General features: G+C 58.7%; 2 protein-coding genes across 13 annotated transcripts; both read right to left on the bottom strand.

Annotated features, from left to right (window-relative positions):
* Positions 1 to 425: 425 nt before the first annotated feature.
* LOC130610968 (gamma-secretase subunit Aph-1b-like) lies at positions 426 to 7108 on the bottom strand. The gene is made up of 7 exons (XM_057431207.1): positions 6864 to 7108; positions 4319 to 4489; positions 2800 to 2873; positions 2545 to 2667; positions 2120 to 2247; positions 1762 to 1885; positions 426 to 1361 (listed from the first exon to the last, which is right to left on the bottom strand). The coding sequence occupies exons 1-7, from the start codon at positions 6974 to 6976 to the stop codon at positions 1324 to 1326; spliced, it is 771 nt and encodes a 256-aa protein (XP_057287190.1). The 5' UTR covers positions 6977 to 7108; the 3' UTR covers positions 426 to 1323.
* A 2954-nt stretch (positions 7109 to 10062) lies between these two features.
* Positions 10063 to 23860, bottom strand: TPM2 (tropomyosin 2). 12 transcript variants are annotated; one of them, XM_057431189.1, is made up of 9 exons: positions 23652 to 23856; positions 22458 to 22583; positions 16001 to 16134; positions 14888 to 15005; positions 14714 to 14784; positions 13914 to 13989; positions 13717 to 13779; positions 13355 to 13424; positions 10063 to 10371 (listed from the first exon to the last, which is right to left on the bottom strand). In XM_057431189.1, the coding sequence occupies exons 1-9, from the start codon at positions 23763 to 23765 to the stop codon at positions 10289 to 10291; spliced, it is 855 nt and encodes a 284-aa protein (XP_057287172.1). In that variant the 5' UTR covers positions 23766 to 23856; the 3' UTR covers positions 10063 to 10288. The 12 variants fall into 12 exon arrangements, with proteins under 12 accessions (XP_057287172.1, XP_057287170.1, XP_057287178.1 ...); XM_057431187.1 differs by lacking the exon at positions 13914 to 13989 and adding an exon at positions 14421 to 14496 and having other exon boundaries at positions 23652 to 23853; XM_057431192.1 differs by lacking the exon at positions 10063 to 10371 and adding an exon at positions 10378 to 11569 and having other exon boundaries at positions 23652 to 23860.
* Between the last annotated feature and the right edge of the window lie 1834 nt (positions 23861 to 25694).

Below are 25694 nucleotides of genomic sequence, written 5' to 3'. Positions count from 1 at the left end.
CTCCTCTTATTTATGCAAAGCATTGAGAAAATATAGTCAACGCCTGGGAGGGCTGAAGAAAGGCAGAGAATGTGGCAGAGCTCCTGCTTCCTTGCCGGCCGGCCCCTACCCAGCTCATCTCTGGTTCTAGCCACCATTCCTGGTGGCTCCAGTGCAGCTGGAGCTAAGCCCCAGGGAGCAACACAGCCATGCCAAAGCAGAGACAAACAGGCCTGAGAGGGGGAAAACCTGCAGGTCTCCAGATCCCAAAGTAACCAAACTAGAACCCAGCCCATTAGGACAGACAGAGCAGGAGCAAGACCTCCAGCCAATTGGGATATCCAAAGGCCCGACACGCCCTGGGTCAGTCATACCAGCACAAGGGAATGTACCACTGCTGCACTGCTCCCCAGGAGGGCAGTGCTGCCAGCCACACACACCACCACTTCTCTATGGTACTTGATTTTATTGGTATAAAAGCCCACGGTGGATAAAACTGCCTTCTCAGCCCTGAGCCCAATGGCAGTTTCTCCCTCCCAGCCCTGTGGCACAGCATCAGGGCTGGTGCCTGCCTAAAAATCCCCATTGAAGTGCAGGAGAGGGCAACGATCCACTGGAATGGCTCCTTGAACCCCCTCCCTGAGCTGTGCCAGCCCCAGCTGCAGCATTGCATCACCTCCTGAGCCCTCCACCACCCCCCCATGAATGCTGGGCCCTTCAGACACCGTATGTTCCCATTCCTCCTCCCGTTCTCAGTGCTGTCAGACCCCTCGGATCCCCAGGCATCATCCTCCCTGCACCAGGATGCCAGCTCACTGCAGATACTGCAGTCCAGAGCCTGTGCAGTGGCTGCCAGGGCAGCCAGGCTGGTCAAAGAGGTGGAGAAAGCAGCACTGCAGCCGTCAGCCCTGACCCAGAGCATGGCAGCGCTTTGCAAAGCCCCTTCCTCCACCCTGCAGCGAGGAGGTGATGCGGCCCCCTGAACCACAGGGGACAGCACATCTTCTGCAGCAGTGGGAGAAGCGATGGGTTTCTTTGGGCTCAGGCTTCCAGCAGTCCAAGGTAGCATCTTTCCCAGCAGGCTTACTGGAGCTCTGCCTATGGCAGGGCCAGCAAAGATGGGTTCCCCAAAACCGAGCTGTTCTCTGGGGGCTGCCAAAGCCACGCTGCTCAGCTGGCTGCCACAGCTGGGCCACAGCTGGACCCCAGTGCCAACCCCACTGGGACCGGCTGGGGTCCCCCAGTCTGGGAGAAAAGGTATTGCAGAGAAGGTGACGGCTGCTCTTGCCACCAGGATGGAGGGGAGGGCAGGGGTGGCTGGGGACGGGAACATCCCGCGGGGCCTCAGGATCCCAGCTGAGGGCTGGCTCCACTCTGTAGACCTGCAGGAACCAAGAGGAGCGGGGGCCAGTTTTGACCAGACTCCCTATCCCATTCCATTCCCCCAGGATAGGCAACAGCCCAACAACAGCCCCAAAACCCAGATTCTCCTCCAGAATGGCAGCCAAGGGGGTAACAGTGGTAAATGCTTCAACCCTCGCAGTGCTCAAGGCCAGGCTGGACAGAGCCTTGGGCAATACAGTCTAGAGGGTGAGGTGTCCCTGCCCATGGCAGGGGGATTGGAACTGGATGATCTTATGGTCTTTTCCAACACAAACCATTCTATAATTCTATGACACCCTTATTCCAGCCCCAGGGACACCCTCTCCCCATCCCAGCATCAGTCCTGGTACCCAGAAGGACCCGTAGGGTCTCCCACACCCTTTATGGAGCAGGACTTACAGAGCAGAAAGCGCCTCAGGTTCTGGGCAGATCCCCCCGAGAGCATGTAAGCCCAGGCAGCAGCAGTGGCCATCACCAGGTAGGAGGGCACCAGGCTGCCCACGTACAGGGGGTTGCAAAACGTCTGAGAAGAGAGATAGGAGAGGAGAGGGGTGAGCAGGCAGGAGAGGGCAGGGACAGGATGGGTAATAACCACCTCAGTGGGTGCAGTGGGACAGGGATTACCAGCTCGAGGATACACAAATCCAACTGCTTCACTAGTGCTGAAGGCTGTTCACCCCCCAGCACAGGGACCACCACGCACCACACCAACCCCAAATACAGATTCCTGTGCAGAGCTTTGCTTCCAGCTACTCACCGACCCCGAAACAGTGAGGTGCATGATGACAACTGCTGCAATCTCCCACCAGCGCCGATGCTCACAGCCGTGGAAAAAGATGATCCCCCAGAAGGTGTGAAGGAAAATCAGCACCATGGTCATAAAAGCTGCAGGGAGAAGTGTCACCAAAGAACCACCACCCTGACCTGGCCTGCAGGCTATGGGTACTGCTGGACTAGAATGGGAGATGCTGAGGCAGACCCCAGGCATGGGACGGATGGCAGAGAGGAGCAGGGAGGGTTACAGCAGACAGAAGGAAGGGTTCGGGCACACAGAGATGTGACAGGGTCTCAGATGAGTACAGGGTGTAGCATGGAGGGATAGCATGAGGAGACTCCAGTCCTCCCACATCTGCTGCCTCTGTGGTGGGGCAGGGATGTGAGGGGAGGGTGCCAGTCACTCACCTGAGGTCAGGAAGTATAGCTGCGAGTCCCCGTGGATGCCCACTGTGCCGGGCCCTAATGAGTCTGCCAGGAGATTGATCATGGAGAAGGCGCCGCTCATGAGCCCAAAGCCCACGCCGGCCACTGCAGGACAGGGACACCGTCAGGCTCTCAGCCTCCCAGTGTCACCCCAGAAAAACCTCCCTTTCCCCCAGCACCATGTCCAGCCTGGCCTGGGATCATCCCTGGCCCCACGATCAGGATGCCAGCACTCACCATATGCCATTTGCTGGATGGAAATGGGGGAGCAGCCATCCTCACTGAGAGCCACCAGCCCCTCAATGGCCTTCCTGTGGGATGAGAGCATGCTGGAGCACGCTGCACCACCGGGATGGAGCTGATGGGACCAGGGTCTCAATCTGCACCATCCACCCTCCTGGTAACCTCCCCAAGCCGCAGCACCCATCAGAGATCATCTACGTGACCACCCCGAACCACCCAACAAACCACACATGTGAAAACCATAGGAAGCCACATAGATTTTCCACACAAGAATGTGAGTGCCAGCCGGTGAACGAGATATGGGGTACAAAGCAAGCAGCACCCCCGTATGGACAGCAGTCCCAGTGCAGGCATGGGAGGAGCATGCCTGAAGGGCGTTCCTGATACCCGCATCTGTACTCTTACAGGATAAATGGAACAAAAAGGAGAGGGTGCATGAAGAGCTCAAAGAGCAGAAAAATGCTCTGGGGAGGGAAACTGGGAGAGGTGAACTTCATAGTTTTTATCAGCTAGAGACGAGGAGGACTCCGGGTGGCTGCTCAGCACAGGGAGTACAGCAGAGCTTGCACAGAGACCCACAGGGCAAATGGAATGTGGTGTTTGTGTTAGAGGCTGCTCCACAGACCTCTGCCACTCTTTGCCTGCCTGCCTTCAGCAGCCTTGCTGCAGGCAGCTGTGCGAGCCTGCATACCCAGTCCTGGCCTTCCCACAGCCCCTCACCACTGCCCAGCCAGCCGGGAAGGCTGAGGGATAATAAGGGGGTCCAGCCTCAGCATCACCTCCCTTGTCTGCCTGCCCAGCTCCAGCCAGGGTCCATCTGAACGCAGGTGCTCACCCAACAGCAGCATAAGCTCCAGAGCTGACAATGCAGGACAGGGTGTTCTCACCCCACAACAGCACAAGCTCCAGGCTGGTGGTGCCGAGGAGGCTGGGAGCTGCTGAGGCTGCACTGAGACTTTGCCCTGGGTTGGCCAGGGCACAGGGCTGGCAGTGATGTGCCACTACACAGAGCCCCAAAACCATCCTTGGGCTGTGCCTGCTCACACAAAAACATCCCTAAGAAACAAACAAGACTTGCCAGGAGGCGAGGGCAGATCCCCAACCTCTCTCTGTCCCCACACAGAAAGTGGCCACTTCCCAGTGCCTGGTGTCCTCCCTGGCATCCCCCAGATGCAGGAGCACTGCTGGTGCTAATCACCAGGGCAGTGGGGATGTGACACATCCTGCAGCTGCCCAAACCCACAGCCTCCTGTGCCAAAATCAGGGACACTCTATCAGCCACCTCAGCCCTGGATGCTCCAGACCTTAATGCTACTGTGCTCCACCACCTGAGACCCACTCAAGGTCAACATACCAACAAGGGTACTACCTGCGTGCTCCCAACAGGGACCAAGGTGGCTTAGTGCCATGCTCAGCATCATCCCCAGCCCAGGAGCTCCCAGCCACAATCTGGCACCCAGTATGGCCAGTGGGACCATCGGCAGCTCTGGAGCAGGGTGGGAGATGCCCTTACCTGAGGAGCTTGTAGTAGAGGAAGCGGAAGGCCTCCTGCAGCAGCACAGAGAACATCACCCCAAAGATCAAGAGACCCTTCTGCAATGGCTCATCCTGGGGGTTGCTGGCTTTGACCGCAATAAACCAGATGAGGGAGGAGAGCAGCAGTGACACCAGCCAGAAGAAAGCCCTGCAAGGGAGAGAGCTCCTGCTGGCACCAGTGCTGTTCTGGGACTAGTGTTGATACTGGTGCCATGCCCATCTATGCCTGCACCCCTCTGTGCTGGTGCTGGCATTGGCAGCTTGCTCCAGCCATGCAGAGTCTCCTACCAGTACCAGCACCATCCTGGTTCCAGTGCTGGGCAGGTGGTGCCTACACTGGTACCACTGCTATGCCCCCACTCCTCCTCCACTGGTAACCAGTGCCCCCTTGTGCCCACACCAGTACAAGGTTCATATCCTCACCGGTTCCAGTTGCAGTACCATACTGATCCCACAGTGATACTCCTAACAGTGCCCCTGCTGCACACATGCACTAGTACCGCTACCAACACTGCACTGGTACCAGCGCTCCACTGATCCCATGCCATTAGTGATACCAGTGTCCTCTGCATCATGCCCACATGAGGCGGTGACCACAGTGGTAGATTACAATACCAGTGCCTCTGTTGTGCAAAGAAGGAATACCAGTACTGGTGTCTGTCATGCCCACAATGGTACCAGTACGAGCATGGATACTTGTGCTGCTGTCACACTCACAAGGGTATGAGCACCAGTATTGGAGCTCCTATTGCAACTATGACCACCAGTAAGAGTACCAGTGCTCCTAATATGCCCATGACTATTCCAGTAAGGGAAACAATAACGGTGCCCTTCTCCTGCAAGCACCAGTATGAGTATGGGTACTGGTCCCTCTGCTGTTCCTCTGCCAGTACCAGTTAGGTCCTTGTCTCACCTAGTCTAATAAGTGCACTACATCATGCCCATACTGGTACCAGCACTGGCAATGGTACCGGTGACCCGCTCACACCCATACCAGTTCTGGCACCAGCACTGGTACCAGTACCCCCATCACACTCATACCAGCACACCAGTAACAGCATCAGCACTGGTATCAATGCCTCATCACACAAATACCAGCATCAGCACTGGTACCAGTGCACCCGTCACATCCATACCGGGACCACTACTGATACCAGTTCCCCTGTCACATACGTGCCAGCAGCAGCACTGGTACCAGTTCAACTGTCACATCCATACCCAGCACTAGCACTGGTACCAGTGCCTCTGTCACATCCATACCTGGCATCAGCACTGTTACCAGTGCCCCTGTCACATCCATATCTGGTTCCAGCACTGATACCAGTGCCTCCATCACATCCATACCCAGTACCAGCACTGCTACCAGTGCCCCTGAAACATCCATACCCAGTACTAGCACTGGTACCAGTGCCCCGTCACACCCATACCCAGTACCAGCACTGCTACCAGTGCCCCTGAAACATCCATACCCAGTACTATCACTTGTACCAGTGCCCCGTCACATCCATACCTGGTACCAGCACTGGTACCAGTGCCCCTGTCACACCCATACCCAGTACCAGCACTGCTACCAGTGCCCCTGTCACGTCCATACGCAGTAACAGTGCTGGTACCAGTGCCTCTGTCACATCCATACCCGGTACCAGCACTGCTACCAGTGCCCCTGTCACGTCCATACGCAGTAACAGTGCTGGTACCAGCGCCTCTGTCACATCCATACCCAGTACTAGTACTGGTACCAGTGCCCCTGTCATGTCCATACCTGGTAACAGCACTGGTACCAGTGCCCCTGTCATGTCCATACCCGGCACCAGCACTAATACCAGTTCCCCTGTCACGCCCATACCTGCTACCAGTACCGATACCAGTTCCCCTGTCACATCCATACCCGGTACTAGTACTGGCACCAGTGCCCCTGTCACGTCCATAACTGGTAGCAGTGCCTCTGTCACATCCATACCCAGTACTAGCACTGGTACCTGTGCCCCTGAAACATCCATACCCGGTACCAGCACTGCTACCAGTGCCTCTGTCACATCCATATGTGGTACTAGCACCTCTGTCACATCCATACCCGGTACCAGCACTGGTACCAGTGCCCCTGTCACGTCCATACCCAGTACCAGCCCTGGTACCAGTGCCCCTGTCACGTCCATACCCGGTACCAGCCCTGGTACCAGTGCCCCTGTCACATCCATACCCAGTACCAGCCCTGGTACCAGTGCCTCTGTCACATCCATACCCGGTACTAGCACTGGTACCAGTGCCCCTGAAACATCCATATCCAGTACCAGCACTGCTACCATTGCCTCTGTCACATCCATATGTGGTACTAGCACCTCTGTCACATCCATACCCGGTACCAGCCCTGGTACCAGTGCCCCTGTCACGTCCATACCCGGTACCAGCCCTGGTACCAGTGCCCTCGTCCCGTCCACACCAGCAGTAACACTGGTGCCACACCAGCAGCAAGCAGCGGCGCCGCCTCCCCACCCCTAGGGTGCCGCCGGTCCCGGACTGACCCGGCGATGAGGATGATGATGCGGAGCGGGTCGCGGGCGACGGTGAAGAGGAAGAGGCCGAGCGCGGGCCCGAAGGCGATGAAGGTGCACCCGAAGAACACGGCGAGGGTCATGGCGGCGGGGCCCGGCACTCGGTACCGGGACGGGGCCCGGCGCTCGCTGCGGACCGGACCGGACCGGCCCCGCGGACCCTGCCCCTCTCCCGCCCTTCCGGGACAATGACGTTACGCGACGGCTGCGCGCGCCGGCGCGGACGGAAGCAGGGGACCCGATCCTGACATGCAGGGACATGATTACACCCGCGGGAGCTTGGCCCTGGCACCTCACAGCACCCACAGCACTCCCTGTGTACCCTGTGCCCAGCCCAGGGCCAGGGCTAGCTGTCCCCAAGGGTCCCTAGCTGCCTGTCACCCCACTGTGGGTCTGCCTCGCTGCAGAGGGGCTCTGGTGCTGCTGCCAAACCCCCTGCGTCCCCCAAGGATGTGGAGCGGTGGTCACACGCTCCTATTGCACAGCCCGGTGTGGGGTGCAGTAACGGGTGCTGATACAGAGCATGTGTAACTCACACAGCAATGTGAGTGCTGCACGGTCACGTCCACCGCATTTTCTTCTTACAGTCAGTAATGTGTATTTGGAGACTGTGAGCTTTGGGTGGCGCTTGGCTTTGGGTGGCCTGACCTGTTCTGAAATCACTCAGATCCCTGCAAAACCCACACAGCTTGGTAATGCAGCTCTTCACACCCTCACCCAAAGCCTCCGGCTGTGAATGCAGAGAGGAGGGTGGTGGTGGGCTGTGTCTGGCTCCGCAGAGCTCAACGTGTCTCTATGATGCTCTTTGTGTGGTCCCTCCCCTCCAGCGCATAGTTCAGGGGTATTGAACAGGAGGGGTTCGGAGATGAGCTGAGGCACCAGAGGGATGAGAAAACTGGTGAAGCGAGCAGAGGTGAGAGGCTGCCAGGGGTTAATGTGGTGGTTCATCAATGGGGTGGCAGCCCACACGAGGGCTGAAAGCTGTTCGGGGAGATCTTCGATGTATCAGGCCAAGGTAAACAAATCCAAAGGTTGAAATTCAACAGGAGAAGTGCAGGAGGACAGTGGGAATGAGGGAGAAGGAGAAGGGCACTGCAGTCCTCAGTGTGGGTCTGAGTGACGCATATGGAGAGAGGTGCCTGCAGGTCAAGCTCTCCTGACAGCAGCCTTACAGAGCTTCCCCTGCCCTGCATCTCTATACAGGGCTGAAGCGGAACAGAGGTGGGTGGGAGCATGGATTAAATGCAAAGCTTTGCTGAACCGTGAGAGATGGGCTTGTGCCTTTGGCACAGAGCATCACGGGGGAGCAGTCGGGGTCTCACTGCCAAACCAAGTCCAGCGGAAACAAAACAGGCCCTTGGAGCAGAGCATAAACGGTGAAGTTGAATGTTCTGGTCCAAATCAGGAGGCAGCAGCAGCTAATGGGGAAAACCACCGGGTGTGAAAGGGCTCTTTGTCCCAGCAGGAAGGCAAAGGGTGCCCAGAGGCTGTGCTCTGGGGCGCACCCTGATAGGAGCCTTGTTTGCAGTGTGGAGTGCAGGCTCCAGTGGTTTAAACTCATGCTCCTTTCACAGCCAGACCAAGCCCCTGCCTGGAAGCTGCTTTAACCAAGAAATGCAATGGCTCAGCTGATGTGCTATGGAAAACCAAGGCAGATCCAAGGAGGAGCTCCAGCGCTGCATTGTCCTTCCCTCCTTCCCTCGCTCACAGCAGGCCTCACACCCTGTGAGGACAACCAGAAAATGAGCATTCCATGCAACAGGAGCCATTTTCCCTGTAGAGGCAGGTCTCAGAGCCAGAAACCAGAGGTGCTGCTCCAGGGGGAGAGCAGGAGGCCGGCAGCACCTGGGCAGGAAAGAGATGCAATCTCAGCACCCTCCTTTCCTGAGCCGAGAGGTGCGGCAATAAAGGAAAGCAGACAACAAAAGCTATCCCTGCCAGCCACTCACTGGGGTGATGGCCCGGCTCAGCAAGGGGTCAGCATGAATTGTGTTTCCTGGCAGCATGGGGTTGTGCTTTTAGAGGGATATCCGCCTGGTAGCATGGGACAACGGGGCTCAGCGCACACCATGGAGGGGCCTGAAGCAGAGGGCAGGACTAGATCCCGACTTTGGGCATCCCCAGGAAATCCAGCCCGGTTTGGTGACAGCGATGAGACACATCCTGATGCTTTTCTCTTTGTGTTAAGGAAAATACAGCAAGCCAGGAGGAAACTTCTTGAACGTTTTGGGAAGCGGTTGCATTAATATTTGCTGGTTTGTACAGCTGCCCCTCAGGCAGGCATTGGCAATAGAAAATGCAACAAGTAGACAGGTTAAGCAGCTAACCCCAGACCTGGAGAAGACCCTCATAGCTAATGTGTGCATGCATGGTCACACGCTTGTGTGTGTGTCCTTAGATGGTGTCTGAGGATGAACATGAACCACAAAGCAGACTCCATGGAGAAGTCAAAGACCATGTGGCTTCCCCAAGTACCAGGCAGGTAACATGCTGGCTGTGGAAGGGGACATAAAATCATAGAATAATTAAGGTTGGAAAGGACCTTAAGATCATCAAGTTCCAACCCCCCTGCCATGGGCAGGGACACCTCACACTAACCCATATCACCCAAGGCCTCGTCCAACCTGGTCTTGATCACTGCCAGGGATGGAGCATTCACAGCCTCCCTGGGCAACCTATTCCTGGGCCTCACCACCCTAACAGGAAAGAATTTCCTCCTTATATCCAATCTAAACTTCCCCTGTTTAAGTTTTAACCCGTTACCCCTTGTCCTATCACTACAGTCCCTAATGAAGAGTCCCTCTCCAGCATCCCTATAGGCCCCCTTCAGATACTGGAAGGCTGCTATGAGGTCTCCACGCAGCCTTCTGTTCTCCATGCCAGTGACATAGGTCCATCACTGTGTGCTTGAAGTGGATGATGAATTTGACTGAGCTTTAGACGTGAAGGTTTCGTGTGCATCCCAAGGAAGTGATGGAGACAAGCAAATGCAGCCCACACCTGGTGTGTCATCACTCCCAGCCCTCCATAGCCGCAGAGGACACCTTTATGCCAGCCATACCCTCCCTAAACTCAAGTTCCTGCAGAGCCTCTTTGCATAAACAGGGCAGGGAGACCCCCACCATGTCTCCCACTGCTTCTGCCTGAGCACAAGGACTAAACATACCCATTCTTCTTGTCAAACTGCTTTTATTTGGACATGAAGACAGGACAGAGCCAGTCAGGCTGTGCACAGACAAGATGCCCCATAGCCACAGTGTAAGGCTGCAGGGCTTCCCTTCTCAATGGATGTGAGGATTTGGCCAAGACGCAGTACAGCTGATGACATCCTGAGCGTGCCAGTGGGGTGCACGTGTGGGGTAGGGAGGAGGGACAGGAGGGATCCCCAAGATAAATCAGAGGTTGTTCAGTTCCAACAAGGTCTGGTCCAGGACCTGGTGGATGCCCACATTCTCCTCTTTGGCACTGGCCAGACTCTCTGTGAATACAAGGGACACCCAGCCACACACACAGACACAAACCCAAGTGTACCCAGGAGCAGACAGACCCACGCACACCACACCAGGCACAGACACACGCACACAGATGGACATGTCAGTACAGTGACAGCCTCCAGCCGAGCGGGGTGTCCCTGCAGAGCAGAGCCCACATGAACAGCCCCATCATCGGCAGGGATGAGCTCCAGGACCTGCCAGAGTGGCCAGGCCACCCAGGCTGGTCACTGAAGGTGGTCCCCACTCTCCAGCATCTCCATCCTCCCATGGTGCCCTCTCGCCCATGGTTGAGCCCTTTGCAGCGCAGGTGCTGTTGGTGGGTACCATTCCTTGGCCACTCACCAGCACATCCTGCCCAGGGCATCACCATGAGGCAGGCTGTGAGCGTGTGTACAAACCCTTGGCCAGCAAAAGAGGAGAGCCAGTGCCTGCTGCATGACCCAGGAGTGGTCCGTGAAGGAGTGAGACAGCAGCCTGGGCAGGCAGAAGGACAGCAGAGAGAGAAGGAGCAGAGATAACAAGGCAGCCAAGGCTTGGTGTTCTCTTCCAAATGGCATCCTCCTTCCCTCTAGAGATGTGGATGGGACAAAAGCTCTGCCCACCCAGCCCCATCTCCCAACACTCCCTGCTGGGCTCTTTCCTTATCCCCTGCCCCAGGTTTGAGGCATCAGGCACTGTGGGTTCCAGCTTGTATCCCAGCACCCTGCAGGGACCCTGCTCTGAAGGCACCTTCCCCTCACAGTTTAGGGTGACCAGAGTGAGGAGGAAGAGGCTGGCTGCTGACTCCAGGGACAAGGGGAGGAAGGCAGTGATACAAACCACCGCATCCCTCCTCAGCAGGGCCAGGCTGATGCTGGGGCACAGCCATCACCACGTGGGCATCCCAAGACATCACAAAAACCCTCATTGCTCTCCCAAGAAAAAATAATCAGCTCCAGAAGGGTTCCCTGTCCCCCCCTCCCTAAGCAGGGCAGTTACCCCTAGGGGGATAAGACAAGGCTGTACACCCTGCCTAGCCCTAGGAAGTGGGTAGGGGCTCCTAACCCCAAACCAGCCTGGCCAAAACGGGGCAGGGGTGCTGGGACAGGGAGCTCTGTGCAGCTCAGTTGTTAAGTTCAGTAAGGATGACCCGCAGCTCGTTAGTGAGAACACGGTTTTTCTCGGCCTCCCGCTGTGAACGCTCTATAGAGAAAACAGAGACATCGGCGCAGCAGAGGAAAGAGAAAGAGAAAGGGAGTTAGTGAAAAGAGACAGTATTCCCCAAAGCCCTTGCTGGAAATCCCACAGTGGGGATGACCTGGACTGGCAGGAACAGGCAGCCAGACCCGGGACAGGGCTGTAGCTCCATCAGTCTGGGAACTGGGTTCTGGGGCAGGATGCTGAGGAAGGAGGAGGAAGAGAACCACGGACCCATCTGGGGATTGCTGAGGAAGGTAATGCAGGAGAGATGCCAGAGCTGACATCGCTGCTTGGAGGCAATGTCTGGGAATGGGACAGTGAATGCACAGAACCAGGTCTAACCCTGCTATTTCAGGCCTAAAATGTCATGGAGAAGGTGGCACGAGATGAGGAAAGCTGTGTATGAGAGCCGTGGGGTGGTGGGGGTGCCATGGCTGCGACCACCTCCCACCACCCTGCTGCTAGCACCCGCATGAGACAGGCAGATGAGGGAGAGAGCAGAATGAAGAAATCAAAGGAGAATCCAAGGAAAGAAAACGCTTTATTAAGACCAACTCAGTAACCCAGAGGGATAGAACATAAAAGAAAAGTCATGAGATGCAAACTAAAGAGCAATGTGCAAAGGACAGAAAGGGAGGAGCAGGGGGTTTGTGTGCTGCCTGCCTGCCTGCATGGGACAAGGCTGCCTGTATAGCCAGACCCAACCCTCTATCCCCAGGGACTGAGCTTTGGCAGTGGAGGTGCTGCTTTCCCTCTGCAGGTCCTCCTCACCCTGGGCCCAGCGAGCAGCACCAGGGAGCTTTGCTGGGGGGAGATATGGGGGCAGGAGGCCCAGAATTGCAGGGTCCCCAGTGCCTCTGATGCAAGGGAGCCAAGGAGGGAGCTGCTGAAGTGGAGGGCTCCTGAGCACAACCCAGTTCATCACGGGGCTATGCAACCACATGGGCACTGCCCGTCCAGTGCATGGGGGTCTCAAGGGCTGCTCCCCTGCCCTGCCAAACACCCCAAAGCACCTACATCTTGTCACAGAATCAGCTAGGTTGGAAAAGACCTTTAAGATCTTCAAGTCCAATCATTGCCGCAGGACTACCAAGACTAAACAGTTATAACTGAGGGCCTCATCCACACGGGTTTTGATCACTTCCAGGGCTGGTGATTCCACCACTTTGCTGGGCAGCCTGTTCCAATGCCTGACCACCCTTTCAGTGAATAAATCTGTCTCCCCACTATGGGGTATTGCAGGAACACGCTGACCCAAAAGAGCCGATGGACAGGCATGGGCTAGGAAGGACAGAGGAGGACAGAGCAGGCAGGGAGAGCAGTGGGACGGCCAGGCAGGCAACTGGCTGAGCTGGGGAAGGGGAAGGTGGGCAGGGAGCTGCAGTGCTGGTGCCCGGTGTGGGCTCAGAGGGAGGTCATGTCATTAAGTGCATTGTCCAGCTCCTCGCTGATGGCTTTGTACTTCATCTTCTGCGCATACACTTCGTCTGCAGGCAGGGGGCAGGCGGGGGGCAGATGGTGGAGCAGAGTGGGGGGCAGGTGGTGGAGAGAGAAAGAGTGGCTGTGAATGTGGGGCCAGGGAGCATGCAGGCACAGGTGGAGTGGATGCAGCTCTACTTCCCACCAGAGGCAGAGCCCAGACCCCTGAAGCTCTGTGCTCCCACCACGGCATCCAGCCTCACCCCTTATGGGACCCCTGCCCATCCCCTCACCCCAGCCCCACCGGGGGCACATCCTGACCAGTGCTCCCCAAAAAAGAGGGACCTGGGGCTGGTGGGAACATTTTACCTTCTAGATCATCAATGGTTTTCTCCAGCTTCGCCACAGACCTCTCTGCAAACTCGGCACGGGTCTCAGCCTGCAGAGCACAGTGGGGAGAGGGTGAGCTGTGGGGTACCATAGGGATGGTGCAGGCTGCACTATACCCTAAACGTGCCCCATCTGCACTTCTGGTGCCCTCCTCTGTGAGCCTTCCCCTGGGAAAGGCAGAGGACAAGGGCCCCATGGACCCATACACACTAAATCAGAGCAAGCTGATGGGGAAGCATCCCTGACCCAGGCACCTGCATGCAACCCACACAGGATGGCACATTCATGCCTGCACCAGTACGGTGCCAGCCCTTGTTCTGGGCTCAGCTGTAACACCTTACCTCCTTCAGCTTTTCCCCTAGATACTTGATTTCCTCCTCATACTTGTCCTCCTTGGAGGAATACTGCAGAGACAGAGAGAGGCACCCATGAGCCCCATGGAGATGCCCCTGCCCATCCTTCACCCCAAGCAGGAGACCCCATCACTCCGAGGCCCCACACACTCTGCCCTGTCCCAGCAGCCCCCACCAGGTCCTACCTTGTCAGCCTGGGCCTCCAGGGACTTCAAGTTGTTGGTGACAATTTTCAGCTCCTCCTCTAGGTCACCACATTTACTACATCCCAAGCAGGGGCCGCCAGGAGGGGGAGAGGGATGGGGAGGCAGGAGAGAAGAGGGGAGCAGAAAGAGCAGGTGCGGCGAAGGAGGGAAAGAAAAGAGAGAAAACAAGTTGAGAGAAGAGAATACTCAGGACAGGTGGAGGAGGAGCAGAGCTGCTGCGAGCAGGAGCTACTGGGGCGCATCCCTTCATCCGTTCCTCGTGACTCCTTGCACAGACACCCTGAGCATCACCGCCGGCCCCACCAAGGAGAGCAGGGATGGAGGGATGGAGGAGCATGCCCAGCCTGTGCCCATTGGAGAGGAAGGCGAGGGGATGTTGGTGGTGGAGGCAGCGGTGCAGAGAGGACAGAGGTGGCTCGCATGGTTTGAGGGACAGAGACAGAGAGAGGGCCTGCTGCACATCGCCCCGCGCCCCTGCACCAGTACCTCTTCCTCTGAGGCAATGAGGGATTTGAGAGTCTGGTCCATGGTCCGCAGCTCTTCTTCCAACTGTCTCACGCGGCTGGGGTGGAAGAGGGGCACCCAGCAGAGAACAGGGTCAAGGATGTGCTGCCACCAGGTCAGGGTCCCTCTGCCCCCAGCCTGCGAGCCCAGGAGCCACCCCTGCCGCTCCAGAGAGGGACAAACCCATCCCAGTGCAGACACCCCTACAGCTGCCAGGGATCTGGGGCAAGGGCTGTATGGAACCCCCTGCATTGCCCACCTGGAGCCCTCCTCACCTCTCTGCCACCTCTGCCCTCTCCTCTGAACGCTCCAGCTCTCCCTCAAGGACAACCAGCTTGCGGGCGACCTGTCAATGGAGCAAGAGGCATGCATTGGTTCCATATTTGCTGGGGACACAGGGCAGCAAGGAGGTGCACCAGGGGTCAGGACCAGGGGAAGAGGACACGCACCTCCTCGTATTTGCGGTCAGCCTCCTCAGCTATGTGTTTTGCCTCCTTCAGCTGCATTTCCTGGAGCTCCATCTTCTCCTCATCTTTCATGGCCCTGTTTTCGATGACCTTCATGCCTCTGTGGAAAGCCCAACCCAGAAGATGTTATTGCTGCGGGTTACTGCTGCTCCTCTTGCCTGCCCGCTGCATTCTAACTCCACCATCCTCCAGCTCCAGCGACACGGGACATCACACATGGGATAACCCCACCACACAGTAGAGTCACACCAGTGGTACCCCAAGGATGCTCTTGCACACAGTAACAGCAGTGGAGCTGCCCCCAGGGCCATGTTCCAGAGTGAGAAGATGTGGCTACAGTGGCTCTCAACCAGGCAGGTCCTGAACCCATCATTTGTGGGGGGAAATATGAGCAGCCTAGGATGAGCCAGCCACAACCTTTAGGTAATGCTGGAAAACATCCTGTGGCAAAGAGCCTTTTCTCATTCATGGGTGATGCTCACAAGCAGAGTGGTCCCCATGAACCCTCACAGCAGGGAGTCCTGCAGACCCCTCTGCCCTCACTCAGATTCTGTTGCTCAAACTGGTCTTTGCCAACAGAGGGAAGAGCTCATGTAACCGTCAGGAATGCCGTGACATGTCCAGGCACTCCCATTCAACCTGAGTGCCCTTGCCTGCATGGCTCCTGCCTGGGACACCTGCCATGAAGATGGGGCAACACACTTTACAGCACTGGTTTTATGAATGAGGTGGTTCACTCTCGTTGTTCCCGGGCACAGATGTCCCCTCCTGGGCTACTGTTCAGCACTTGAGCATAGGAGGCTGCTCTGGGCCAGAAAAAAAGCTCCAAGCACCCCCTGGCTTTGCTTACAACCTGATATTCAATCAAATTGTCCTGGATTTTGTGGGTGCCTTGAAATTTCATAGCCTTTTAAAGAATGCCCGTATCTGGGGAACTTCATTGCACTGCGGCTTTGCTCTATCCCTTTGGGATCTGCAACAAAACCAGCTCAAACCCCATGAGGTCACTTCAGAAGGACCCCACAGTGAAACCAAGGGGGCTGCCTGTAATCAGTGATGATTCGCTGCCACCCCGACTGTCCCTTCTGATCATACCTCTCGCTCTCATCAGCCGCCTTCTCAGCCTCCTCCAGCTTCTGCAGGGCGGTGGCCAGGCGCTCCTGGGCTCGGTCCAGCTCCTCCTCCACCAGCTGGATACGGCGGTTCAGAGAAGCCACTTCAGCCTCAGCCTGGGGAGCAGAAACCCCTTGGTCAACCCATTGTCTCATATATATGTGTATGAAAATATATATACACACACACACATATATATATACATAAAATACATATATGCGTATTTCAAGAAGCATTTTCAGCGTTTACATCCACATTTGCTAACCATAACACCCCTGACACTGTGCAACAAGCCAATGCTCACTGGAATGGGATGCCCAACCACACATCCATCCCCTTGCTTTTCCATATGGAAAACAGCGTTTTCTCTTTCCCTAGAGCCCTTTTTGACACTGGCTCCTCCCAGCCATGCAACCCCATCCCGGCACGTGCAGCCCCTCCACTGTGTCCTCACACCTCCGGCTCCCACCCTGGAGAGGGGCAAGGACATCGGATGGGGTAGGGTGGCCTGTAGTAGCCATGCCGTAATGGGGATGGTATTTGGGGTTTGCAGAGCAGTGAGTAAAGGGGGAGGAATGCCCCGTGCGGCTCTGCTCCCGAAAAGGAGATGGGAGCTGCTTGTGGATTTCCTGTTTACGGAGACAGTGGAGCGAGCCGGGAGCGTCCCCTGCGGGAACCCCCAGCCCTGTGACACCGGGCAGCCTGAAGCCAAGCGCAGCCCCCCCAGCTCATGTATGGAAAGGCACTAGGGGCAATGCAGCCAGTCACCCGCAGCAGGCTGATGCCCAGCCAAGCTGTGACTGTTGGAACCCGATGGACCAGGGCCCCCTGCTTTCCCAGGCTCCCTGTGCGCAGGGCTGAGAGCTGGGGCCAGCCGGGAGCGGTGGCCCTGGCCCCCCGCCAGCCCCTTGATGCCTGGCCTCGTGCTCTTTCCATTTGGTAAGGGCCTCCTGCTCCATCGCCACCAATGGGAAAAGCTGCCTCAGCAGCTCCCGGCTGTGCTCCCCAACGGAGGGGCTGCAGGAAGCGAGCCCCAGGGGTGTAAAGAGATGGGTGGTGATGAGACCTCAGCGCGGGAGCAGCCTTGTGTGCCAAAGCATGGCCGGACGTGCACCAGCACAGGGCATAATGTCTCCTGCTTATTCACGGGCTGGAGCAGGCCTGGTTGGCTGCAGTGCCTGGCTCCCTCTGGCCTCATGCTCCAGCACTGGGAATGCCCCAGGGGACACTGGCCAAGCGCAGGACCGTGAGAGAAGCAAGTGGCTGTTGCCCTGTACGGCCCCACAGAACACCCCTGGTCCCCTGTGGTGAGTCAGCAGGGTAGGGACAGACACAGCCAGCACATCTCAGAGTGGGGTGAGGATGGCACAACAGCCACCTCCACCCCATGAACACCATTTATCCTGGCCCACCATCAGCTCGTTCCTATCCCGACCGGCCCAACAGGGAGCTGGGGCTGGCCGGCACAGGGTGATGCTCTGCCTGCGGCATCTGCATCACCTCACTGGGAGCCTTTTTCCCAGGGAATCACCCCCAAAGTGGGTCAGAGCTGCCCGGATGGACACTTGGGAACATGAGCACTCTGACAGCTCCCGGTGACTGGGAACCCGATCTGTGGCTGCAGGAAAGGGCCATTTCCTCCACACACAGCCCTAGTGACAACAACCAGGGTACCGCACCCAGCTCTGCCGCTCCCGATATGATGAGAATGTTGAAAGAGTGGGCATAGGGAAAAGAAGAGAAAGAAAAAACCCAGCCTCAACAACAAAAAAAGCCAAACCAGGAACAAGCTGCAGCTTGGAAATGCCGTCCCATTGCCAAAGCTGAAATATCGGCTTCCTGTGGCAGTGGGAAGGGGTGGCTTTTCCCCATGAAGGGACACGCAGGAGAGCTGAGGGCTTTGAGATCGCTGCCACCCAGACCACAGAACCCGCTGGAAGCCCGACAAGAGCCTGGGTGTGGGTTGTGTAGCTGTGCACGCCGCGGGAGGGGAGCCTTTCCCAGGATCTGCCCGACCCCAACCAGAGCCACGGCAGAGCCGACTGCTCCCCGGAGCCTTGCCCGCCAGGGAAGCCCTGGGGAGCCCCGAGCATCCCTCTCAAGATCCATGGAGGAAGCAGCTCAGGAGGCAGCCCGGCGCTGTCCAAACTCCCCTGCCCCAGTGCAGCGACCACCGGCTCCCAGAGCACCTCCCGGCGCTCCGCAGCGGGGGCACCACCCCGGGTACCAGGACGGGTTGGAGGGGTTAAGGGGTGGCCGTGCCCGCGGGGATGGATGTGTGCGGCGGGCCCGGGGCCGCTGGAGCATCCCGGGGGGGAGCAGCCCCGCCGTCCCCCGCCGCCTGCTCCCCTGGCGGCCCTTACCCGCTCCCGGGCCTGTCGCTCGGCATCGGCCTCCCGCTGCAGGTGCTCGGCGCGCTCCTCCGCCTCATCGGCCACCTGCTGCAGGCTCTGGATCTTCTTCTTGACGGCGTCGATGGAGCTGATGCCGGCCATGGCGGGGGGGCTGCCGGCGGGGAGGCCGCGCCGACGAGCCCTTTGTGGGATCCGCCCGGCTCGGGCAGGAAGCGCTCAGGCAGCGGCCGCTCCCGCCGCCAGCCCTGCCTCCATCCCTTCCTGCTCCTCCTCCTCCTCCTGCTGCTGCTGCTGCCACCGGCCGGCCCGGGCAGCGCACGCAGACCCCCGGGGGCAGCGTGCACGGTGCCACATCGGGAGGGGTGCACAGCCCACAACAGGACTTAGGGTGTCCACTTGGGCAGGACGCATGGTCACCCCCAGGCAGGTCCCTACCCCCACAAGGCATGATGCGAGGTGGGCTCTGGGCAGGGCACGATGTGTCCCATCCCGAGCAGGGCACGGTGCCCCCCTCCCCGGCCGGTGCACCATCTCCGTTGGTACGGCATACGGTCCCCCCAGGCAGGGCACATAGTGCCACCCCCGATGTGGGACACAGCTCCCCCCCATGGCAGGGTACAGACTGCCCCCCCTACCCCCTCCAGTATGGGACAATGCCCTCTTTCTTCCATGGCAGGGCACATAGTCCCGTCCCTGGGCACGGAGCATGGCGACCCCAGGAAGGGGTATGAAGTTCCACTGAAATCCCTCAGAGCAATGCAGAGAAGCCCAGGAAGTCTGTTCCTCTGGGAAAGAAGGAAGCCCAGGGAATCTGGGAATGCCAGAGCCTGGACCCTGTGAGCACCCATCAGCACAGGGCAGTGTACCCATGGGTGCTCCCAAGTGCTGACCCCACACCTCCTGCTGCAAAGCTGAGGGATGTCACAAACTTCTTCCCCGTAGGGGCTGTAATAGGTAATAGGGGTAAATGGGGCAGAGCTGGCTCCTGGGCATCCTCCCATGGTACCTGGGCCAGAGCCGTGTGGGGCACAGCCACTTCCCCAGCGGTCATCCTGATGCTCCCCCAAGTGAGGGCCTAGGTGAGCCCCACAGAAACCCATGGGGCCTGTGGAGGTCCCTGCAACCTCCAGCTGCCCTGGGGGCTCTGCCCTATGGGGGAGGCATGTCCCCCAGCTCCTGGCTCTGCATCCTGGCCAGGGCACATGCCTTGATCCATCAGGAGAAGCTGGTGCTGGTAACACTCAATCCTTCCTTAAGGAGCTCTGACAGCTCCCGGGCAGCCCCAGCTGCACTTCGTACCTGCCTTTACAGACATCAGCTCCCAGTCTGACCCCTCCGGCTTCCCTTGGCTCCAGGGCCAAGGGTCCAGGGGGTGACCTGGCCACACCACCCTGCAGTCCCACATCACCCTGCCAAGAGGCAGTGCTGTGGGTCCCATGGGAGTACATGGCCTTAGCCTTGGCCTCCATCCCAGCCTATCCTGCCCCACTCTCAGTCCAATGCCTGGGTGCCAAGCCTGCACAGGGTCAAAGAATGGGGGTCCTTGGCAGCAGTGGGGCAGGGATGCGCTGGCTGTAGGCAGGTTGGGAGGCAGGTTGGGGGGCTGCTCCCGTATTCCCAAGGCAGCCAGGCTGGGTGTCTCCTGCTCTGGCCCCACCCAGGGATGCAGTCACTTCCCAGCAGAGCCCCGTTCCCTCCCACCGGCTCGGGGAATCACCAAATAAGAGCAAAGTCTCGGCCTGAGAGAGCAACCGGGGCGGGAACTTGGGTGAAGCTTTTCGGGATCATGGCCTGGGAACAGGCAGTGGAGTTTCCCTGGGCCCTGCTGGGCTGGAGGGGATGGGCCATGGGATGGGGATGCAGGGGGCTGGAAGGAGCTGCCCTGGCCCTGCACCATGCCCCGCAGCTCCTGCCTGCATCCTGCCTGGGGCACCACGGGCTGTCCCTCCTGGGCACAAGAGGTGCTGGGGCCATGGGGCTGCCAGCACCATGGTGCTGCCGATAGGCTGTGCCCAGCCTGTGCCACCATCTGACCCCTCTCTGAGTAAGCAGAGGGGTCCCCAGGGCTACATGCAGTGCCATCCAGTGCCAGGGGCAGGGCAGTGCGGAGCAGGGCGAGATGGATTCTTTTTAGGCATTTGGCAGTGTTCAAGGCTGGACTGGATGGAGCTCTGAGCAGTTTGTTCTCGTGGAAGGTATCCTTGCCTGCAGCAGCGGGTTGGAATTGGATGAGCTTTGAAGGTCCCTTCCAACACAAACAATTCTGGGATTCTATGAGCTTTTGACTTTTTTTGCCGGGAGCAGGAGCCTGCCTGGATCACTGTGATGGACCCTAATCTGACCATGGGATCGGGACTGCCTGTGCCCTCAGGAATACACTGTCCCGGCAGCCAGGGAGAGCATGGGGGTCCCCAGGGAGGTGGGCTTGGGGTCCACCCTGCGCTTCCTCCACCAGAGCCCGGAGCTGGCTGTGCCTTGCCCCAGGAGGTGACACCAGCCCTTAGCACTGTCAGCACATTCAGGTGCTTGGCGCAGGGACCTGGGGACTCCCAGAACCCTGCAGATGGGGCAGCATGTGCTCTGGCATGGACCCGGGGTGGCTATGCAGTGATGGGGTCCCAGGCTGCCCTTCACTGCATGTCACCCTCCAGCCTTTCTCTGGAGGGGCCGGTGTCCCATATCCACGCACCGTATCTGCTGGGATGGGATTCTCCATGCTGAAGCCTTCAGACTTGCTGAGCTGCTGTGGACCGAGAGTGAGGCAACCCACCCTGCGTGTCCAGGATGGCACTGCACAGCAGTCAGCAGCAAACCCTCTGCACCCCACGACTGATGTCTGCCCAGTGCCCAGTGCCCTGTCCTCTGAGCACCACACTGGGGACATCACATCCATGCTCAGCCACACCCCAACACAGCATTTGTCCTGTCCTACACCAGCACAGATCCAGTCGGACCAGCGTAAACCCCACTACACACAGCAGCCACCCTGCCCAGCTTGACATGCCTGCCCCCTGCCAGGATAAATGGACCCTCCAGAGGATATTCAATGTTTTAACTACTTAATTTAGCATCTAACTAAACTGGGGCAGGTCCATAGGGTCAGCAAAACAAGGCTGGGGAGCTCCACCAATGCTCCCAGAGGCTTGCCCCCCCTCCCCGCAGACTTGTGTTGCCAGTGCTCGTCCTTGTCTGTTCACCCCTGTCCTTGGCATCCACCTCGGAGATTTGACGCATCTCCCCCATTTAGCTCCATTAAACCAGCTGGGATTGGATTTTTTGTTCTCAATCCTAAAAAGCCTGGCTGTGCCCTGCTGGCCGTCCTCCAGCCGGCTCCCCTTTAGCTTCTCCTCCTGTTTCTAGGGTTGGTTTTCATCAAAGAAGGACTGGGTATCAAAAGGAGGATATATTTATAGGGTGTCAAATACCCTGTGTGGCACCTCAGGTCGTTATACCCCGTTCCTGAGCTGCACACAGCTGTTCCACCCTTCATCTTGGCCGGGCACAAGCCAATTTCAACACCTTCCTAACATCTCCCTAGCGGGATCCATTTCCCAGGAGAAATATCAGTCATAGCACTAAATAAAACTCTTCCTGGCCTTGCCCTTCCCAGGGTACAAGGTGGCACATTGGACCCCAAAATGACCAAGTCCCCACCCACACCCCCCGAGCATCCTTCCTTGCAGCCAGCCCTCAGCAGCAGGCCATGGGCAGAAGCATTTTCCACTTCTCTACTCTTTTTCACTTTCCTGCCACAGTTAGGAAGTGCCACAGAGATTTCCCTACAAGCATTGTGGAGTTGAGTGCTTGGGCATCAGTGACACAGCTCAGGACGCTCATCCCTGTTAGCTCTGGGGAGCTAGGCAGGACCAGGGACCCCAGCTTTGCCCACTGCAGCTGGCCTGGCCCCGCAGCCCAAGCAGGATCCATCACTCCCGGCATCTCAGCCTGGTTCAGTGTCAGCATTGCAGGAATGGGATCCTGACAGTCTTCCCCATGGACACTTTCCATATAAGGCCCCCCTCTTCCTTTACCCCCCCCGAGGTCCGGTGCCCGTGCACGGCAGAGTTGCCGGTGCGCATACATACATCTGTAGCTTTCTTCTCCGCCTGCTCCAGCTTCTCCTGGGCCTCCTTGACGGCCTCGGAGTACTTCTCCACCTCATCCTCTGTGCCCTTCAGCTTCTTCTGCAGGCCCTGCTGCTCTTCCTCCAGCTGGGGAAGGGACAGAGTTGGGGTCAGGGCTGTGGTGATGCCCACCAGCCTGGGGAGGAACAGCCATCCTCCTCCTGGGGACACAGCACTGTCCCTCTGTCACCTGGGGTCCACACGTCCTCGAGGGAGTCCTTAAACCTCATCCGAGCTCCCAACACCCCTAAGACCAGTGCAGTTTAGGGGTAGTGCCCCCCCCCCCCCCCCCCCCCCCCCCCCCCCCCCCCCCCCGTGTAGGGCACTTGAGGGGTCCTGACTTGAGGACACAGGTCAGGAGGTGGGCAGCAAGAAGGTCCCTATCTCTATATGGCTGGAGTGGACCATGATATCCCCAAGGGTCTCCCTGGCAGAGGGATAGGGAGCTGGCACTGGGTGTCTGTGGAGGGACCAAAGTGAATGGTCAGGGGCAGCAGTGTGGAGCACTGGTCCCTGGGGTCAGGCACCCAGCAGGGTGAAGGTCCTCGGGGATGGGGACCCAGTGGCTTGAAAGTCTCAAGTGCCAGCCATCCCTAGAGCTGGGATCCACCCAGCAGGGAAAGGTCCTCAGGGCACGACGCCCCTAGGACGGAGGTCTCCAGGCTGGATACTCAGTGAGGAGGTCCCCAGGACTGGGCACCCCTAGGACAGGGTCCCCAACTGGGGCATACAGCATCTGGAGGTCCCCGGGTTGGAAACCCCTAGGATGGAGGGTCCTCAGGCTGAACCAACTTCTGGAAGAGGGTCCTCAGGGCTGGACACCCCTAGGGTGAAGGGTCTCCAAGCTGGATATCCAGCAGGATGGAGTCCCCAGGTTGGATACCCAGCAGAAAAGGGTCCCCAGTGCTTGGACACCCAGCACGACAGGGTCCCCAGGGCTGGACACCCAGCGGGATAGGGTCCTCAGGCTGGACACCAAATGGGACAGGGTCCCCAGGGCTGGACACCCGGTGGGGCAGTGTCCAAAGGGCTGGACACCCAACAGGACAAGGTCCCCAGGGCTGGACGCTCAGCAGGACAGACTCCCAGAGGCTCAAGTCTCTTTTGGCTGCGGTCACCGGGCAGCGCCGGGGGGGTGGTCGGTGGGACACCCACCTGCTTGCAGCGGTCCTCCGCCTGCTTCTTGTCTGCCTCCGCCTGCTCGGCGCGGTCGATGGCGTTCTCCTTGTCCAGTTTCAGCATCTGCATCTTCTTCTTGATGGCCTCCATGGTGGCGGCGGGGCGGCGGCGGGGCGCTGGACGGCGAAGGGAGCAGCACCGGGGGCGGCGGCGGGAGTACCGGGGACGGCGGGAGCACCGGCACTGAGCCCCCCGGCCCGCCGCGCCGCCTAAGAGCTGGGGAGGGGCCGCGCCGGGGCCGCCCCGGCGCCTCCCCCGCCGCCCGCCAGCACCTTTTAGGGACAGGCTTGCACCGGCCGCCGCACCGAGCGGGGGGGGGGGGGGGGGGGGGCGCAGCCCCGGGCACCGGCACCCGGGGGCACCGGGAGAGGGACACCCGGGGCACTGCACAGGGGTAGCTCAGTGGCTCTGTGCTGGGGACACCCCGGCGGCACTGTGTTAGAGACACCGCAGGGTATTGTACTAGGGTACACCAGTGACTGTGCTGGGGACACCCCGGTGGCACTGTGTTAGAGACACCGCAGGGTATTGTACTAGGGTACACCAGTGACTGTGCTGGGGACACCCCGGTGGCACTGTGTTAGAGACACCCCAGGTTATTGCACTGGGGTACCCCAGTGACACTGTGCTGGGAACGCCCCGGTGGCACTGGGTTAGAGACACCACAGGGCATTGCGCTAGGGGTACCCCAGTGACACTGTGCTGGGGACACCCCGGTGGCACTGTGTTAGAGACACCGCAGGGCATTGCACTAGGGTACACCAGTGACTGTGCTGGGGACACCCCGGTGGCACTGTGTTAGAGACACCGCAGGGTATTGCGCTAGGGGTACCCCAGTGACACTGTGCTGGGAACACCCCGGTGGCACTGTGTTAGAGAGACCGCAGGGTATTGCGCTAGGGGTACCCCAGTGACTGTGCTGGGGACACCCCAGTGGCACCCCAGGTTATTGTACTAGGGGTACCCCAGTGACACTGTGCTGGGAACACCCCGGTGGCACTGTGTTAGAGACACCCCAGGTTATTGTACTGGGGTACCCCAGTGACACTGTGCTGGGAACACCCCGGTGGCACTGTGTTAGAGACACCGCAGGGCATTGCGCTAGGGGTACCCCAGTGACACTGTGCTGGGGACACCCCAGTGGCACTGTGTTAGAGACACCCCAGGTTATTGTACTGGGGTACCCCAGTGACACTGTGCTGGGGACACCCCAGTGGCACTGTGTTAGAGACACCCCAGGTTATTGTACTAGGGTACACCAGTGGCACTGTGTTAGACACCCCCGGGTATTGCAGTAGGGACAGCCCAGTGACACTGTGCTGGGGACACCCCGGTGGCACTGTGTTAGAGACACTGCAGAGTATTGCACTAGGGGTACCCCAGTGGCATGGTGTTGAGGACACCCTGGTGGCACTGTGCCAGAAGGACCCTGGGGTATTGAACTAAGGGTATCTTGGGGGCAGTGGGAGAAGGACACCCTCAGGCACTGTGAGACGGGCACCCTGGGACACTGCAGTAGGGGTACCCCAGTGGCACTTGGGAACACTCTGGTGGCACTGTGTTAAAGACACCACAGGGTATTGCACTAAGGGTACCCTAGTGACACTGTGTTGGGGACACCCAGGTGGCACTGTGCTAGAGACACCCCAGGGTATTGCAGTAGAGGTGCCCCAGTGGCACTGTGCTAGAGACACCCCAGAGTACTACTCTAGGGGTACCCAGGTGGCACTATATTGGTGTCACCCTGGTGGCACTCTGCTAGAGGGGCCCTGGGGTATTACACTAGGTGTACTCGGGGGGCAGTGGGAGAAGAAAACCCTTAGGCACTGTGAGAGGGACACCCTGGAACACTGCAGTAGGGATAGCCCATGACACTGTATTGGGGACACCGTGGGACACTGCACTAGGGGTACCCTGGTACCACTGTGTTAGGGACACCCTGGTAGCTAGGGGGACCCTGGGGTATTGCGCTAGGGACAACCCAGTGGCACTGTGCTTTGGACACCCCAGAGCAGTGCT

The sequence above is a fragment of the Pezoporus wallicus genome, unplaced genomic scaffold, assembly GCF_028554395.1.
Source record: "Pezoporus wallicus isolate ANWC-B61680 ecotype Strahan unplaced genomic scaffold, APGP_CSIRO_Pwel_v1 contig_12129, whole genome shotgun sequence".
NCBI lineage: Eukaryota > Metazoa > Chordata > Aves > Psittaciformes > Psittacidae > Pezoporus > Pezoporus wallicus.
Note: the sequence above shows the minus strand (reverse complement) of the source record. Positions and strands in the feature narration are given on the sequence as shown.

Bases quoted from the DNA above. Each gene is read 5' to 3' on its own strand.
- LOC130610968 (XM_057431207.1), bottom strand. From the start codon at position 6,976: ATGACCCTCGCCGTGTTCTTCGGGTGCACCTTCATCGCCTTCGGGCCC. The intron at 4,490-6,863 runs GTCAGTCCGGGA...TCTCCCTTGCAG, and splicing joins ATCATCATCCTCATCGCCGG to GGCTTTCTTCTGGCTGGTGT. The intron at 1,886-2,119 runs GTGAGTAGCTGG...CTCTCTTCTCAG, and splicing joins ACCTCACTGTTTCGGGGTCG to ACGTTTTGCAACCCCCTGTA.
- TPM2 (XM_057431190.1), bottom strand. From the start codon at position 23,765: ATGGAGGCCATCAAGAAGAAGATGCAGATGCTGAAACTGGACAAGGAG. The intron at 22,584-23,651 runs GTGGGTGTCCCA...TCCCTTCCCCAG, and splicing joins CGGAGGACCGCTGCAAGCAG to CTGGAGGAAGAGCAGCAGGG. The intron at 13,780-13,913 runs GTAGGACCTGGT...CTGTCTCTGCAG, and splicing joins TGGAGGCCCAGGCTGACAAG to TATTCCTCCAAGGAGGACAA.